At 39.8% G+C, this 17,257-nt stretch overlaps 1 protein-coding gene across 6 annotated transcripts in view; it reads right to left on the bottom strand.

Moving 5' to 3' along the window:
- SMARCA2 (SWI/SNF related, matrix associated, actin dependent regulator of chromatin, subfamily a, member 2) overlaps positions 1-17,257 on the bottom strand; it is a 180,190-nt gene that overhangs the window by 87,804 nt on the left and 75,129 nt on the right. For 5 of the 6 annotated variants that reach the window (XM_032291007.1, XM_032291010.1, XM_032291009.1 and 2 more), the window contains exons 20-23: positions 11,296-11,403; positions 10,598-10,684; positions 5,759-5,805; positions 3,704-3,870 (exon numbers count right to left, since the gene is read on the bottom strand). In XM_032291007.1, the coding sequence (XP_032146898.1) occupies positions 3,704-3,870; positions 5,759-5,805; positions 10,598-10,684; positions 11,296-11,403 (409 nt within the window). Of the gene's footprint in view, positions 1-3,703; positions 3,871-5,758; positions 5,806-10,597; positions 10,685-11,295; positions 11,404-12,306; positions 12,670-17,257 lie in introns of those variants that run through there. The other variant, XM_032291013.1, reaches the window with a different exon arrangement.

Here is a 17,257-nt window from a genome sequence, read left to right as displayed (position 1 = left end):
TATCTTCAGGGAGGTAGAGTTGAGGGCTGTTCTTCCATCTTTTCACTTGGCACCCTTGTGAATAAATCTTTTCTCTTTTGCAAAAGCTGTATCGCAGTGATTGATTTACTACACGTGGGCAGAACAGGCGTGGATCCGGCCAGTAACACAAGATATAAATACAACTAATGCCTACTGGGATAAAATAACCTTACATGCAAAATAAAGCACTGAAAAACAAAAGGAATATACAAATAAAATTATTTGGTCAAAGGAGTTTTTAGACCCTATACCAGACACCTTAAGCAAATAGGCCAACCATGTATCTGGTGTGTATTTAAACTGTATAAGCCAGGTGCAGTGGCTCATCCCTGTAATCTAAGCACTTTGGGAGGCTGAGGCAGGCGGATCCCCCGAGGTCAGGAGTTTGAGACCAGCCTGGCCAACATAGTAAAACCCCGTCTCTACTAAAAATGTAAAAATTAGCTGGGCATGGTGGCACATGTCTATAATCCCAGCTACTCGGGAGGCTGAGGCATAAGAATCGCTTGAACCTGGGAGGCGGAGGTTGCAGTGAGCTGAGATTATGCACTGCACAGCATGGGCAACAGAGTGAGACTCAAGTTCAATATAATAAAATAAAATATAAATAGCTGGGAACTTGACAAATTATAAAAAAAAAAACACACAAAAGATTAAGTCAGTTTTTAATGCAAAGCTATGGCATTTCTTATCACAAGCTTTGGAATTTGCTGGAAAACCATTTCTGTCAAAGATTTCCAAGTCAAGATCTTTGCTGATCATCAACAATCTTTTTAATATTGCTCAGGGAGATTACAACTACCAAGTAAGAGTCAGACACTCCTTGCAAGTGGTACAAGATTTAACATGCTCAATAGTAACATCAGTTTCATGGTCTTTCAGACTTTGATACATAACCAATTATAAGAATACAATTAATACGGCAACTGTGTTAAAAATTACAGAATTTACCAGAAGGAACACACTGTCAGACTTGCATGATGACTAATTTTAACTTAGTTTCAGCTGCTTTTAGAAAGTGTTATCTTCTGGGATGAAACCTCACCACTTGCTCTCACTCAAAAATCATTTCCAGTAAAAACAAAAACCATAACGGAGTATTAGCTAAATCTATTCATGCAACCAAAATCTTTGCAGAAAATTTGTGCTTAGCTTTCATCAAGTGATTCTTTTTCCCCCAAAGTCAAAATCTGAAACATCAAATTCAGCAATGAAAATCTGAAGTCATTTTAACAACTGGGTGGTGGGATGGGGGATAGAAGGGGTTTCAGTTGGAAGTGTGTATACTAACTCATCTGTGTGTATATTGACTTTCTATCAGTTCTGTCCACCCTTAAAAGGAATGTCTGCTGTTTCTTATGGAAAGAAGCCTTTTCAATTCCATCTGTAACATTCTATGCAATTTGCTTGTCTATCTCCTTCCACCTAATGGTAAGGGCTCTGAGAGCAGGAGCAGTGAATAGTTCATCCATCCTGTATCTCTAGTGCATGGTGGTTGGCAATTAGTCAATTTAAAATTTTAAGTAAGTTCAAAATCATTCTTAAAATGCTCTAGCTAGAGAAGAAGCCTATATTTTCAGAGATGGGTATACCTCTCTAGATCTGCTAAAACTGAGCTAATTTGGAGTCAAAGAGATCCAAGTTAGAACCTGGTTTCACCATACACGTTTTTCTTCTCATCTATTAAATGGGCATCATAATGGCACACATAAGGGGTAACACTAGCTTATTTATGGAGAAAATCAAATTAATAATGCGCATGAGGTGCTCGGCCCAGAGTCCCACACAGAGTAGGTGTTCCGTACTTGTTAGCTGTTATGACTATTATTATTAATAACAAAAGGACAGCAGCCAACAAATGATTAAAGAGAACCTCTCAGGCTGGCAAGAAAACATTAGAGCAATTTCTTTCAAGGAAGTCACTTCTTATCAGTTTAATGGATTCAAATATTCCAAAGGAACAGTCCTCAGAGACCTGAGATTTAGAATGAAATGCCACAAAGTAGCAAGTGATAGTTTTGCAGGACACCTGTGGGGGCCTGTCAGTCCAGAGCCCCACAGCCCCTCACCTGAGCAGTTGGTAAAGCAATTTATCTTTTGAAGGCAGAGTGCTGAATTTCCCCCTCTTTCCAGAGGCAGGGATCCAGTCAAAGAAGAGACAATAAAGGAAATTTACCAAAAGAGGAAAACTGTGCATACTAGGACTGTACTTGTGAATTCAAAATTCGCATTTACTTACCCATTCATTGGTTTTCAGTGACTTTGGAGGGGAGAGGTAAAGGGGTTTTAGATAATTAAGTTTGGGGCCAGGCGCAGTGGCTCACACCTACAATCCCAGCATTTTGGGAGGCCAAGGCAGGCAGATGACTTGAGGTCAGGAATTCGAGGCTAGCCTGGGCAATATGACGAAACCCTGTCTCTACTAAAAATACAAAACTTAGCTGGGCACAGTGGCACGTGCCTGTAATCCCAGCTATTCAGAAGGCGGAGTTGGGAGAATCACCTGAACCCAGGAGGCGGAGGTTGTAGTGAGCTGAGATCACACCACTGCACTCCAGCCTGGGCGACAGAGTGAGACTTGGTCTTAATAAAAAAAAAAATAATAAAATAAAATAATCAAGTTTTTCAAATGGTATAATTAACTTGAAAGTTAATTAATAATACCCTAAGAGACAGGCCGTAAAAAGAATTCACCTAAAAACTTAACTCAGAGAACGTACAGCAAGTCTGAGTTTAGTATATATCCAATTACGTTCAATTAAGCCCAAAAGGAAAACAAAATGTTGGACTGAAAATAAAGTATTTTAATGAAACATAAACCTTAAATTTCCCATTTAATAATAGTAATATTGCATTAGGTAAATACCAGTATTAGTAGCACCCTCTTGTCTTCCCAGGGATTAAACAGCATCCTGACTGTAAACTAACTTTTATTCCTGCTTACCACTCTTTGAATGCCATTATTTATGCCCTGCCATTGTGTATAAATGCTGACACTTTTAACCTCTAATATATTATTATGGCTGGCATCCAAATCGTAAAATAATTTAGGGAGCATCCCTAAAATCATATTTTCTTCCATTAATATTTTTTCTTACTAATTTTTAGGACATAGTATTTCAATGTCACTCTTAAAACCAGGCAAACACTTTACATAGCTTGCAAAATCCAGGAAACGATGCAGTCATATCTGTTAACAATATAACATGTAGATATGTCTTATTTAAAGAGGGGCTTTAATGATAAATATATTCTAAAATGAATGATTATATTATTACAAAGAAAAGTGACATAGCCTTTATCCCCTTAACATATGTCTTAACTTAAAAAGTTAAAGGTTTGTCAACATATTCTATATGTTGGCACACAGGTAACCATCAATTTTAAGAGCAAGGAAGATTTGAAAATTTAAATTTAGTTAACTTTATTGTATTTAGGCACTCATAAGTGACTCTAAACTCATTTGTGTTGGTTTACATGTGGACTATGTAGCTGTGCAAATGAGGTCAGCTTATTTAAAGCTTAAGGATGTAAAAAATTGCTGTCTAGAAATACTGCACCCCACGCTGCTAGTCAATTCTTCAATTTTACCCCTTCTTTGTGGCTGAGATTGAACCTAAATGCCCATTATCTCTTCATTTTCAGTAGCATGGCTTCTGAGCCTAATGCCTTATGCACTTACCATCAAGGCGCAGGTAAAGGAAGTTCCGAAAAGCAAAATAATCTTCCATGATGGTCATGAGAGATGTCATCTGGCAGAAAAGCAGCACTCGATGATTAGTCGCTCTCAACTTTGGCAGAATACGATCAAGTAGCTCAAACTTTCCTGAGGCCCGATACAGCTCAGCCCTGAACCCAAAAAACGCAAAACAGGAAGACAGTATTACTTCTGTCTTCTTGAAAAATCCAGCATTGCTTTGCTTTTCATATAGTCCTTTGTACACAGTAAACATCCAATAAGTAACTGTGAAAGGAATGAATGAATGAATGTGAACTCTCAAGCAACAAGAATATTTAGCAACAAAAAAGAAAATATATTCACATAACACCCATGAAAAGTGCATTGTATATACTAGCTATGATGACAGGTTCTAGAAAGAAAAGGAACCACTTTCATGTTCTTAATACTTTCCTATTAAGTATTATGCATATTTACAATCTAGCTCTTTACAGAAAGAGTCTGCCAACCACTGGGTTAGAGTGTCAGAGATGGCCTCCCAGAAGAGGTAACATTTTAGCTAAAACCTGAAATAATGAGTAAAAAGGCATCCAGGTATAGAACGGGGGCACTAAGGTGGAGAGGAGATTGCAGGGAGAGGGAAAAGCATGTGCAAAGGCCCTGAGGGGTAAAGGAGGCAGAAGAATTTGAGAAACTGAAGAAACAAAAAATGGTTAGCATGACTTAAACAGACAGGAGGAAAGAACTCTAGGAGATGAAGACAGAGAGGTGGGGGATGGGACTAGGAACAGGTTCTGTAGGGCTCTATGAGCTACACTGAACGTTTTCATTTACAGTACAGTGAAAAGCCATCAATGGGTTTTAAGCAGGGGAGTGATGAGGTCTGGCGTACCTTTTTACAAGATCACCAGGACACCATGTAAGAACAGACTCAGGGAGGACAAGAGTCTTAGATTACTGTAGAAGTCCAAGTCAAAAATACAACGGGAGTATGAGATGGAGAAGACGCTATAATATGGAGAAAGGCTAACATATGGTCTTTTTCCTCTACAGTTCACCCATTTTTTTCTTTTATTAACAGAAATTGCTATGTTATACAATTAAAACTGAATTTCAGGTGATACCATTTGGAAAACTTGCCAGTGCACATGCAATCTACAGTGCTGAAATGTATCATCTGGTAGTTGATTTTATGACATGGGATAAGTTATTTCTAACAGACACATTTTGAAACGTATGTCTTCCCTATGTCCATCCCCCACTCTGACAACTGTTCTCCAAATACCCCATTTTCACCATGCAATCCTGGCCAAGCTGCTGGGAGCGGGGGTAACCACAGAACCCAGAGAAGAGAGAGGCAAGGAGAAGCAGGGAAAGCTTAGCAGCACTGCTTCTGGCTAGGGCCCAGTGCCTGGTTCTTAGCCCAGTGAAACTGTCTTCCCTTGGGATCCAAGAATGATGACTATACCCTAATAATAAATTTTTCAAATTTGTAACACACACACACGCGCGCGCACACACACACACACACACACACACACAGACATTCTGTTAATGCAATGTTCATTTTTGCTTTGCAAGTCAAGATTCTCTTTAATATCCATTGCTAATGAAAAACATTTCTTACACAGACCATACTCTAACAAATGACTGTAAAACTGTACATTTACAGCAGATGAGAAATTTCTTCTCAAGTACGTCAATGTCAAATGTCAATGTGAAATTTAATAAGATAAATTCTCTTCAAGCCCAAGCTATACTTTTGGTTATAAGCAACAAACCTTTGAAGTTTCAACAACATTTTTAGAACACTAGGATACTATTAAGTCTATTAAATGAGATCTATGTCCTTTGAATGGCCACTCGCTTAAGGCAAGTAGTAATTATGCCGGTAAAGTAAAAGAGAATGCTGATATTGCTTTGATTAACTTCTGTACCTCCACCGAACAGCAGTTAGAGGGCTGGGAGTATGCATTTGCACAAGAGGAAACACTGTAGAGAGGAATAGTTTAGGTAATGTCAACATTTGTTTTAAAGGATAAAAAAATTAAGATTTACCCATTGATGACCCCATTTGAATAGCCTAGGTGCTCAGCAAAGGATTCCTTTAAAAGAGAGAGAAAAAAAGGACTTTTAAAAATGTAATTTTAACTTAGCGATTACTCTTTTAGTGAGGTTATCCTACCAATTTCTATAGTTAAGACAAGGAAATTAATGAATAAGCAAACACTTATATATAATGAACCGGAAACTTAGCATATTGCATTCAGAGTTCTGTTCCACCAGAAATGTATCTTGTGAGTTTCTTCTCATCTCTAGACTCTCAGATAATAGGGTTAGTTCACTCATCACACAGTCACTGAGCAGCCGCTGGCCCGTAGCTGAGCCAATAGTTGTTTCTGGAGATCCACCCTCTAGGACTACCTACCCACAAGGAGTTCAGAGTCTAGACTAGAAGAATTCAATACAAGCAAATCACAATTAATATGTACATATAAATATATGGGATATGGTTTGGCTGTGCCTCCGCTTACATCTCATCTTGAATTGTAGCTCCCATAATTCCCATGTGTTGTGGGAGGGACCTGGTGAGAGATAACTGAATCATGGGGGGTTTCCCCCATACTGTCCTTGTGGTTGTGAACAAGTCTCACAAGGTCTGGTGGTTTTATAAGGGGTTTTCCTTTTCACTTGGCTCTCATTCGCCACCATGTAAGATGTTCCTTTCGCCTTCTGCCGTGATTGTGAGGGCTCCCCAAACACGTGAAACTGTGGGTCCATTAAACCTCTTTTTCTCTTTCTTTTTATTTATTATACTTTAAGTTCTGGGGTACAAGTGCAGATCGTGCAGGTTTGTTACATAGGTATACACGTGCCATGGTGGTGGTTTGCTGCATCCATCGCCCTGTCATCTACATTAGCTATTTCTCCTAATGCTACCCCTCTCCAATCCCATGCTATTCCTCTCCTAGCACCCCCCTATCCCCAGGCCCCAGTATGTGATATTCCCCTCCATGTATCTGTGTGTTCTCACTGTTCAACACCCACTTATGAGAGAGAACATGCAGTGTTTGGTTTTCTGTTCTTGTGTCAGTTTGCTGAGAATGATGGTTTCCAATTTCATCCATGTCCCTGCAAAGTACATGAACTCATCTTTTTTTATGGCTGCATTGTATTCCATGGTGTATGTATGTGCCACATTTAAACCTCTTTTTCTTTATAAATTGCCCAGTCTCAGACATATCTGATAAAGACAAGTATGTCTTTAATGGCAACATGAAAAAGAACTAATCCAATATGAACTGTGGAAAATTTTAGCAATACAAATAATGGTGATTATATATTATAATTCTTAGTTTGGTGAAATCTTTTATTTACTTATTTATTTTGAGACAGAGTCTCACTCTGTTGCCCAGGCTGGAGTGCAGTGGCACAATCTCTGCTCATTGCAAACCTCCGCCTCCCAGGTCCAAGCAATTCTCCTGCCTCAGACTCCTGAGGAGCTGGGACTACAGTATGTCCCACTATGCCTGGCTAATTTTCTGTTTTAGTAGAGACGGGGTTTCACCACATTGGCAGGGTAGTATTGAACTCCTTACCTCAAGTGATCTGCCCACCTCGGCCTCCCAAAGTGCTACGCTTACTGGCCAGTTTGGTAAAATCCTAGCATCTCTTCCATACTGTGCTTTGCTCTATTACAAATAAGGTCCTAGATGTACAGCACCCCTCAGATGTCTGGCTTCTGTTTTCAGAATACAGAATCTAATCACATAACTCCCTCCTTTCTGATTCACAGGAAGAAATACATGACTGTTCTCCATGCATTTCTACATTCTGACTTTATGGGAATGGCGACCAACTGTGGGAATGGAGAGCAGGTTACACCTTCACATCAGCCCCCAGCTGTCTCCCTTTTCTGCTTTCCCTCCTCTCTGGATCCCTGCAGCTTTTCCTCCAAGTGGACCAGATCTTTTCCTCTGGGCTCCACAGTACTCTCAAATATGATCATCATCTATGGTAGGCTCCAGGCCTCTGGCAAAATTAACAGGATGGACTCTGGCCAGTATCCCACCTCCATCCCCTAGAACCAAGCCCATGGTCTCCATTAGGTTCCATCCCTGTCTCCAGGCAGGACTGTGAAAACCAAAGAGAGGGTGCCAATGGATGGTGCTGGAGATCAGGTAACAGCATCATGTTAAAAATACTGTTTTCATTTCTTGAGTTTGAAGGTCCCCCAGGAGGCAGTGAGAGCCATTCTGAAGCTGAGCATCTGGCAGCATTTAGTCTGAACAAAGGGTGTGTGGCTGACGAAACACAACAAAGGCAAATTCACACACCATCTCTGTTCCATAGTGGTCAATAGATTTGCCCAGAACTGTGGATCTCTTGTTTCTAGGAATAGACTCCTCAGAGTTTTTCTGTTAAAAAAACATTGCTAATAAAAGTCTGCCTTTCTACCAACTGCTACTTAAAATGTCAATATATAGGTACTAAGGGGCTTGTACCTTAAACTTTGCTTCCCTCACAACCCCCCTCCTCCTCTATCCTCTCCCACCCTCCAGATCGAAGCTAGAGGACAGATGGCATTATCTGCCTTCCTTTCCTACTTAGCACTGCATGCCTCAAAAGGTCATTTCTTTTATGATAACCAAAGCAAAGTAAGATTGATGCTTAATCTTCAAAATTTCTAAGTCCCCAAAGCCCTCCATAGATTACCATACATGTCTTAAAATTGTTTTCAGAAAAAATGGAACAGTGGGTAACAGGTTAGTCTAACAAACCCCAGACATTTTCATCATTAGACTTTTCTTTCCAGCTCCTCTCAACCCAACATACACCCATCACCAGTCACTGGTACCTGACATCTGATATAACACATCATCAGTTTGCAAGATGCGTCATATGTTATTGTTTAAAAGCTGGTCCTCCTGCCAGTCCTATAATTTATTATCACCCCTGTTTACAAATCAAGCACATTACAGTATGGAGAATCTAAGTGACTTACCCCAGTTCACAGTTACAAAGTAACCTGGTGGATATGAACTCATTACTGCCCATTGCATTCTCCTTCAACAATACATGTAAATAACTGTGACTTACTAAGAAGATTTTTTGGCTTTTCTTGAGACCGAGTTTCACTCTTGTCACCCAGGTTGAAGTGCAACGGGGTGATCTCGGCTCACTATAACCTCCGCCTCCCGGGTTCAAGCAATTCTCTTTCCTTAGCTTCCTGAGTAGCTGGGATCATAGGGGTGAGGCTAATTTTTATATTTTGAATAGAGACAGGGTTTCACCATGTTGGCCAGGCTGGTCTCAAACTGCTGACCTCAGGTGATCCGCCCACCTCGGCCTCCCGAAGTGCTGGGATTACAGGTGTGAGCCACCGCACCCGGCCGTGAGATTTTTAAAGTGTTGTTGCTGTTGTTGTTTTACTTCGATCTGTAGATAATTTCCCCAGGTCTATGGATATTCTCCTCTGTGCCCACACACTCTCTCCTACTTCTACGGGTACTCTCCCCAATGTCTATGGATACTTTCTCCTATGGACTTGAAGGCAATAGAAGTGTCAGAAATCTTTCCAATTCTCCAGCACAGTTAGGAGAGAACTCTGGCATGGGGATATGGTGTGCAACAAATCCTCTGACCTGACATGTACAACTGCCAAAAATAAGGGAGAAAAAAAGAATATTCGAAATAAAGAGTGCTCCAACTCCATTTTTACACTGTGATTAAGTTTTAACTTTCCAGAAGTTTTCATCTATTTTTTAAAATAAATTGGTGCAGACACTGGAGCCCTGCAGTGATGTTCTCTATGTCTCCAGTCCATTTTGCAGTAGAAAGTAGGCACTACCCTGGCAAATAATTGCCACCAGGACCATTTGCCTCAGCAGCAGCAATCACAAATGGGGAATACAATTGTAGCCCCTTTTCATTCCTGCTCCAGTCAATTGCTCCGACTGGGGTGAAACACTGTCAATTTAGGAAACTTATTCACATGGAATGAACATGGCAGAAAATGTCCTCTCCCCGCAAAATAGCTTTCTGGAGACCCGAGCATCAGGATGAAAGCACGGATTTACATCATGATGGCAGAAACAAGAAAGGAAAAATATAAATCAAAGTAACAGACTAAAGCCAGTGTCTTTTACAGGGGAAATATTTCAAGAATATCTTTCTCTTTAACAGTTATAAACATGTTATGTTCATATTTTTCACAGCGTTCTTCTGAGGAAGCTGAATGTATTTATCATTATCTTCAATGTCAGAGCTGCTACTATAACAAGGTAATTCATGGTACTTACTCAAGCCCACACAAGTGAGCCACTGCTTACAACATTTTCTCTCCACTTTAAACTCTTGGTTATAAAATTCCAGGTGCTCACATGCTTGGTGGCAGTGAGAACCCAAAACCAGAGTACTCATCTTTGTTAATTCTGCTTGTCAAGCTATCAGATCATGTCATCTCAACTTCCACTAAACATATATATATATATATATTTTTTTTTTGAGATGGAGTCTGGCTTTATCGCCCAAGCTGGAGTGCAGTGGCGCAATCTTGGCTCACTGCAACCTCCGCCTCCCAGGTTCAAGCGATTCTCCTGCCTCAGCCTCCCGAGTAGCTGGGATTACAGGCGCCCGCCACCACACCCAGCTAATTTTTGTATTTTCAGTAGAGACGGGGTTTCAACATGTCGGCCAGGATGGTCTTCATCTCTTGACCTTGTGATCTGCCCGCCTCGGCCTCCCAAAGTGTTGGGATTATAGGCGTGAGCCACTGCGCCCAGCCTCTACTAACGTTTTAAACCTATTTTAGTTTTTGTTTTCTGTTTGTTTGTTTTTTAACTAGCATTAGTATGATTAGCACAATCATGCTCAAAGTATACAATACAGACTTACCTCTATGTGCTGAAACATATATGGGTGGTTGCAGATTTTTCTCAACTGCATGATAGTGTTCATAAGTGTCTTAGCACCTCCTTTCCCCTAAGAATTAGTGGAAAGAGAAAAACAGAACTAATTACTGATCGGTCAGACATTTCAGATCCTTTAAACTGGGCTTCTTATACAAAGGACAAAGGGCCATAGGTTTTCTCAGTCACCTACACACCCTGTGCTTCAAAGCTCCTTTAATTATCTAGCAGTTCCTGAGTTAGATATAATGTCTTTCTGGTGATTAACTTATCCTACAAAAAAAGTGAACCTTGCAGAATTATGTCCAGTCGATGGCTATGCAACATGACTATCTATTCCCTAGGACTCCAGAACACAGAAGCACGGAACAGATGCCCAGGGAGTGAAACTGGATTTTAAAACCTTCTAAAATGCCACCCCACACTTAGGCAGAATATATTTGCTGCAAAATTGACATAAGTAGAGCTATTTTGGTAATATGAACATATTCTTTCTTTCTTCCTGCCCCAGTGCAGTTCAGAGGTTAAGAGATTATCTTTGGCAGCTATAAGAGCTCAAAGGAGGTCTAGTGATTTGCTTTAACAAATCAGCATTAGCAGGGATGCTTCCTGTGAATATTCAATGTCACAGCCATGAGAAGACATATCACAGCACCTTGAGTTACATCATCTTCCACAACATACCTTCTTATCTTTCTCAGAACCATCTGTCAGAAGGATCCCCTTAGCTTGCATATGGCGATACAGAATCTTCTGCAGAGCTGACATGTCACACTTGATCACATATTCCACCTGCGGAAAAGAGAACAGTAAGTAGGCAAGAGCAGGAGGGAGAAGGCGCCTGTTCAAAGAAGACTGCTGAGTCAGTGTCACTCCTGGAAGCACAAAGGTGTCTCTTTCCCTTTCTTGGATTCATGGAGTGCAGGAGAGATGGGGGTGGTAGAGACCAGAGTCATCATTGTTAAAGGTTCCATTATGATGGTTGGACCTTCCAAAGGTTATGTGTAGTTGATGCTAGGGTTATGTTTCCTGAAATTTTTTGACTTGCTTCCAAATTTGAGAGAGAGAATGGCTTGCAAACTGTTTAAATTCAAAAATGTTCAATATAGGGTATTTTTAGTATTTCCTTCACTTCCCAATTATACTTCCTTTCCTATGAACAGAACAGTTTTAGAAAAACCAGTGACTGGCAAATAAAATACCCTGTCTTTGTGAAACATTTTTAAATGGTCACATGTGATATCTCTAATACTAGTCTTAAAGAGAGATTTATAACAGCCCTAGGGTGACTAGCATTAACCTCTACTCTTGAGAAATGGCAGGATACAATCTAGTGAGAACAACAGGTGGAGGAGAGAAATTAATCCATAATTGGACACTACTTTCTGGCCATCTAAGGGAGGATAAGGCCTCCTGTGCTTCCAGTTGAAATACCATAAAAATCCAATTTAAAACATTAAGGGGAATTCTCATGCTCATGGTTTATCACACACCTGCAATACTTTATCACACTCCTAATACATAAAATCTGCCTTATTTCCTAGTATTGTTTTTCTTTATTTAAAAAAATCCCAAGAATACAAATGTATTATTTTCATAAAAAACATCAGATTAATGCCTAGAAATATGCAGAATGTGATTAAAAGTACATCAGCAAGTTGACTAGTGTTTAATAAACTGATATAAAATGATCACATTATTTGCAGCTCTGGAGGCCACGGAGAAGAGGTCACAGAGAAGCTGAATATTCATTTAATTATTGCTGTAGAAGGAACCTGTCAGGTCAAATGGAACCACAATTAATAGTTTTTGGCCACACATTTTGCATCAAATGAGATTAGAGAAAAGCTCGTTCTTTTACAGAGAAGTTGAGAAGTGTAAGTAAAACTCCAAAACGTCTTTAGTTTTTAATGACCTTCTTGGCCAGGGTGAAAGAAAAATCTCCAAGATTAATAAATAAGTGTGCATTTAATACAGGCTTCGTGTTCTAGATAACTGAAAAAGTTATATGTTTAAAATGCTTCTCCTTTTTTCTTTACAAAAAATGTCTAATTTCTTCAGCTTTACTGAGGTATAATTGTATCATGGTATAATATTTTAAAAAGGTATTCTATATACAAATACAAATTATATATATTTAAGGTATGTCTGCTATATTTTGCTATACACATACATTGTGAAATGATTACCCCATCCTTCTACTTTTTCGAGAACTGTTAACTCACAATGACATTTGATAATGGTAAAGAAAAATGTTGAACCACTTTAGACTTTAACAAGTATGATGGTAAAATGACATCAAGAACTAATATTACGGGGCTCTTTCCATAGAAAAGGCCCTGTGCAGAAAGCTTTCTGTGCCTTCTCTCATTTAACACATACAAGAGCTTTACTGATACAGTCCCAATTAGTCTTCTCATTTTACAGATTTGGAAACTGAGCACCACAGAGGTTTAGCTACAGTCTCAAAGATATTGCTCTTCTAAGCCACAGTTAAGCTAGAATTTAAGCTCCATGTTAGGATGACTAAGGATATTTTCAGGCTTCCTAGCTCGGCCTGAGGTTCACCTTTACCTACAACTCCTTGCTGGCTTGATCAAACCTTCCTGAATGTGGAAGGCATGGCTGATGCTTGTACATTTGGGGATGGCAGATCCAGAGTTCAGGAAAGAACACTCAAGCCCCTTCCTATCAGTCAGCCACTGCTAAGGGCTGGAGGTGAAGGAGTTTGGAAAGCAGGAGGCATGCATGGTGACCATGGAGACAGGGAGACAAGCATCCTCAAAGCGGTCACGTCAGCAGAGAGGCAAGCTGCTCTCAAGCACCTGATGGCTGCTCTTGGAAGGCAGAGTCTCTTTCCTCACACAATTACGGGATTTAATACACATGATCAAAATTACATAAGCTACACAACCGTATTTTATGTTTGCTCCCAGACCTACTCAAACAACCCCATGCCACTTGGTTTCTGTGCTTTTCTCCAGGCCTGGGATGTCCTTAGTCTTAAGGCTCCGTTCTAACTCTACTTTGAGGGCCCTTTTCAAGATCTTTCCCAATCACACTGTCAGCCAAAGCCAATTTTCCTTTCATTTCGATCAAAGTTTTTCCGTAAGCTTTTTTTACAGTGGTAAGGAGAAACAAGAAGACATGCTGAAGTTCAGTTTCCCAATATATATCTACATATTTGAATTATTATATGCATACACTAACATTAATATCTCAAGATAAAAGTGACTTTTAGGGCATGCATCAATGTTAAAGGAAGCTGATTTATATACCTATTTAAAGGTGCCAATTTGATGATATCTAATATTTTAGGTCAATTCCAACCCAAGTACCATGATGTGGCTGATGAAAACCAATACTAGGAATGGGAGAAGAGACAGGATGGCCTTTTTCCCATTGTTCATCTATGCTACGTGATTTCAACCTGCACCTCTTTACAGAATCCTTTTAATCCTTTCTGGGGACCGGGGGTGTCTGTTTAGTTAAAATCAGATCAGGCTAAATTTTTTTATCTGGGGACAGGAAAATGTGTAATGCCTCACCATTGGCAGAAAGTAAATGAACCAGGCAGCAAGGATGAACGGACTGTCAGATGCTCTGGGTGGTGGAGGCTCACTCCCATGCTTCCCCTGGGATAACCCCCACAGTGTATCCCCAGCACATGACTGGCTTTCAGACACACACACATACCTACCACACAGGTGCCATTGTCAATCTGCATGTTAAATATCAGTGAAGATTTTTTTAAGAGAAGGCTCAACATATATGACTGTTCTAACATCTTTCTCCACCCAATGGATCCATTGAGTACTAGGTAAGCACTTCCCAACATATACACTCATGTGTACATGCTGGGTACCCCTGTCCTAAACCACCTGAATGTCTGGATCATTCATTCTGATTGGTGGGACGATGCTGCCTTGCATTGCCACACCATTGTTCAGTGTGAGTAGCCCTCATCTCGACAGCCAAGGCTGTTGACTTCTCACGTCATGTCTTCCATTTCCGGTGTACTGCACCTCCCACATGGCCTGAGTACAGCATAATGCACAGAGCAGGCAATCAACAGGCATGTATTCAGAAAAGGGAAGGACTGAACAATTCTGAAGTCACCACAATGAATAACAGTGATGAGAGAAGTTTTTATAATAATCGTGCCAACTTCAACTCGCTTGAGTCTGAGTTCACCCCCCCAAAAAATGTGATGGCATCTGTTTAGAGCATGCATGTGAAAGCTCCTCAAAATATACTGGTGCTATACCAAATGAAACTTGTGACTTCTTCACAAGGGTGATTCTCCCAGTAAGTTAGGTTCGTGAGAGACACTGGAGCTATTTTTGTTCAAATCATATGTAAAACTGAAGTGCTGACCTCATGTATCTGGTAATTATCTCCTAAGCAGTCTTATGTCAGTAAATGGCCTAACTGGTCCCTAAATGTAGGCAAATCAGGTCACTACACTGGCCCACCATCTCTTCTGATATACCCCTGTAGAAGTATCTGAACTTTGTTCATAGCCTCTGCCTGAATACTATTCTTCATTTATAACTCCCCTTCCTAAAGGATGTATTATTGGAATAATAAACCTAAACTACATGTGATATATCATCACTTTGTGAACTGAGATTTTAAAACAATATAATTCAATTTATGAAAGTCCCAGGTTCTCAACTCTATGGCATGAGGGAGGAACAAAGTAATGATTAATTATGCTAAGCATTCCAAAATTTGATATAATGAATATACAAATTGCCAATGTAAGCAAAGCTTTTTTGGTGTTTTACACAAACTACATCAGAATCAGGGCTGATTTTAGGTAGGTCAACCTCTAGCTAACCTCCAACATTAGATACATATTTTAGCACATTTAGACATCAAGATATACCCAGCCAATTGCAACTATAGTTGGTTCTTGATGATATGAATTAACAAAGAGTCAGCACAGACAACCTTAAATGGGAGCTAAATAGAAAAATCAATTTTTATTTAGCTTAAGTTGTTCTTATATAATCCCTTTTCTATTTGGCATTCTTTCCTGTATATAAGAAATGGATTTTATGCCAACAGCTTGGCAGTGGTGGTGGTTTGGGAGAGGACGTTCCCTTGCTCATTGTTTATTTGACTAATATTAAAGCTAATTCTCCTATGCAACTGACCTGCATTTATGAAATTGTGGCCTTTATATAACCTGCTTTAGTTTCACCTGAGAAAGCACATGAAAACATGCTCAACAATATTAGACATTAGAGAACGCAAATTGAAGTTACAAGATGCCACTAGACACCTATTGAAATGGCTACAAATGTTGAAAAACTGACAATACCAATCACTAATGAGAATGTGGAGGAAGTAGAATGGTCATATATTTCTGGTAGTCTGGTGGGACTATCCAGTGGTTCAGACAGTCTAAGAAACAATGCAGAAGTTTCCTTTTTTTGGTAGGGGGAGAAAGGGGGAGACAGAGTCTTGCTCTGTTGCCCAGGCTGGAGTAGAGTGGTGCAATCTTGGCTCACTGCAACCTCTGCCTCCCAGGTTCAAATAATTCTCCTGCCTCAGCCTCCTGACTAGTTGCGATTACAGCTGTCATCATGCCTGGCTGATCTTTTGTATTTTTAGTAGAGATGGGGTTTCACCATGTTGGTCAGGCTGGTCTCAAACTCCTGACCTTGTGATCCGCCCACCTCGGCCTCCCAAAGTGCTGGGATTACAGGCATGAGCCATCACGCCTGGCCACAGAAGTTTCTTATAAATCTATTTATACACTGACCTTATAATCAAGTAGTCATACACCTAAGGTGTTTACTGAACTGAAATGAAAACCTATGTTCACACAAAAACCTCTACATGAAGGTTTATAGCAGCGTAATTCACAATTGTCAAAAACTAGAAATGACCCAAATGTCAAACAAACTGCACTGCATCCACGTAAGGAAATATTATTCAACAATAAAAATGAACCAACTATTGATACATGTAACAACATGGATGAATCTGAAACACATTTTGCCAAACGAAAATAAAAAACAGATGCAAAAGGTTACATACTGTCTTATTTTGGAAAAGGCAAAGCTATAGACAGGGAAGGAGAACAGATTAGTGGCTGCATAAGGCTAAGAGCCCAGGGAGAGTTTGATGGAAAAGTAGTAGCAAAAGGGAATTTTTTTTTTGGAGGGGTGGATGATTAAATTGTTTTGCACTTTAGTTGTGGGCATCCTTAACATAACTCTTCATTTGTCCAAAAGAAGCGAATTTTACTACACATAAATTTTAAAAAATAAAAATAAAAGCCTCTTTCCTATATGGTTCTTTTTTCATAAAAACATTTGAGAATTACTGCTATGAAAGTATTTAGCGTTTTCCTCCATCTGCCATAGTTTCTTTCTGAATTCTTTATTCAGGTTAAGTAAGACATAGATGTTGTTTGTGGCTGTAAGTACGCAGTGGTGGCAGAGGAAACTTCCTTTACCCCCCTAAGATGACAATGAAATTCCCCAGGTTAAAAAAAAATGCTAACAAGGCTGAAAAAGTAGAAAATGAACATCAGCCCAGCTGCATCAACAACAACCACATACACACACAAACCCCTTGAAAAGTTTGTGGGGACAGAAATGGGGGAGGGCTACAGGAGGTACAGCAAAGA

Source organism: Sapajus apella, unplaced genomic scaffold, assembly GCF_009761245.1.
Source record: "Sapajus apella isolate SASKATOON/1434 unplaced genomic scaffold, GSC_monkey_1.0 scaffold24, whole genome shotgun sequence".
Lineage (NCBI taxonomy): Eukaryota > Metazoa > Chordata > Mammalia > Primates > Cebidae > Sapajus > Sapajus apella.
The sequence above is the reverse complement of the archived record's forward strand: the minus strand, read 5'-3'. Positions and strand labels throughout refer to the sequence as shown.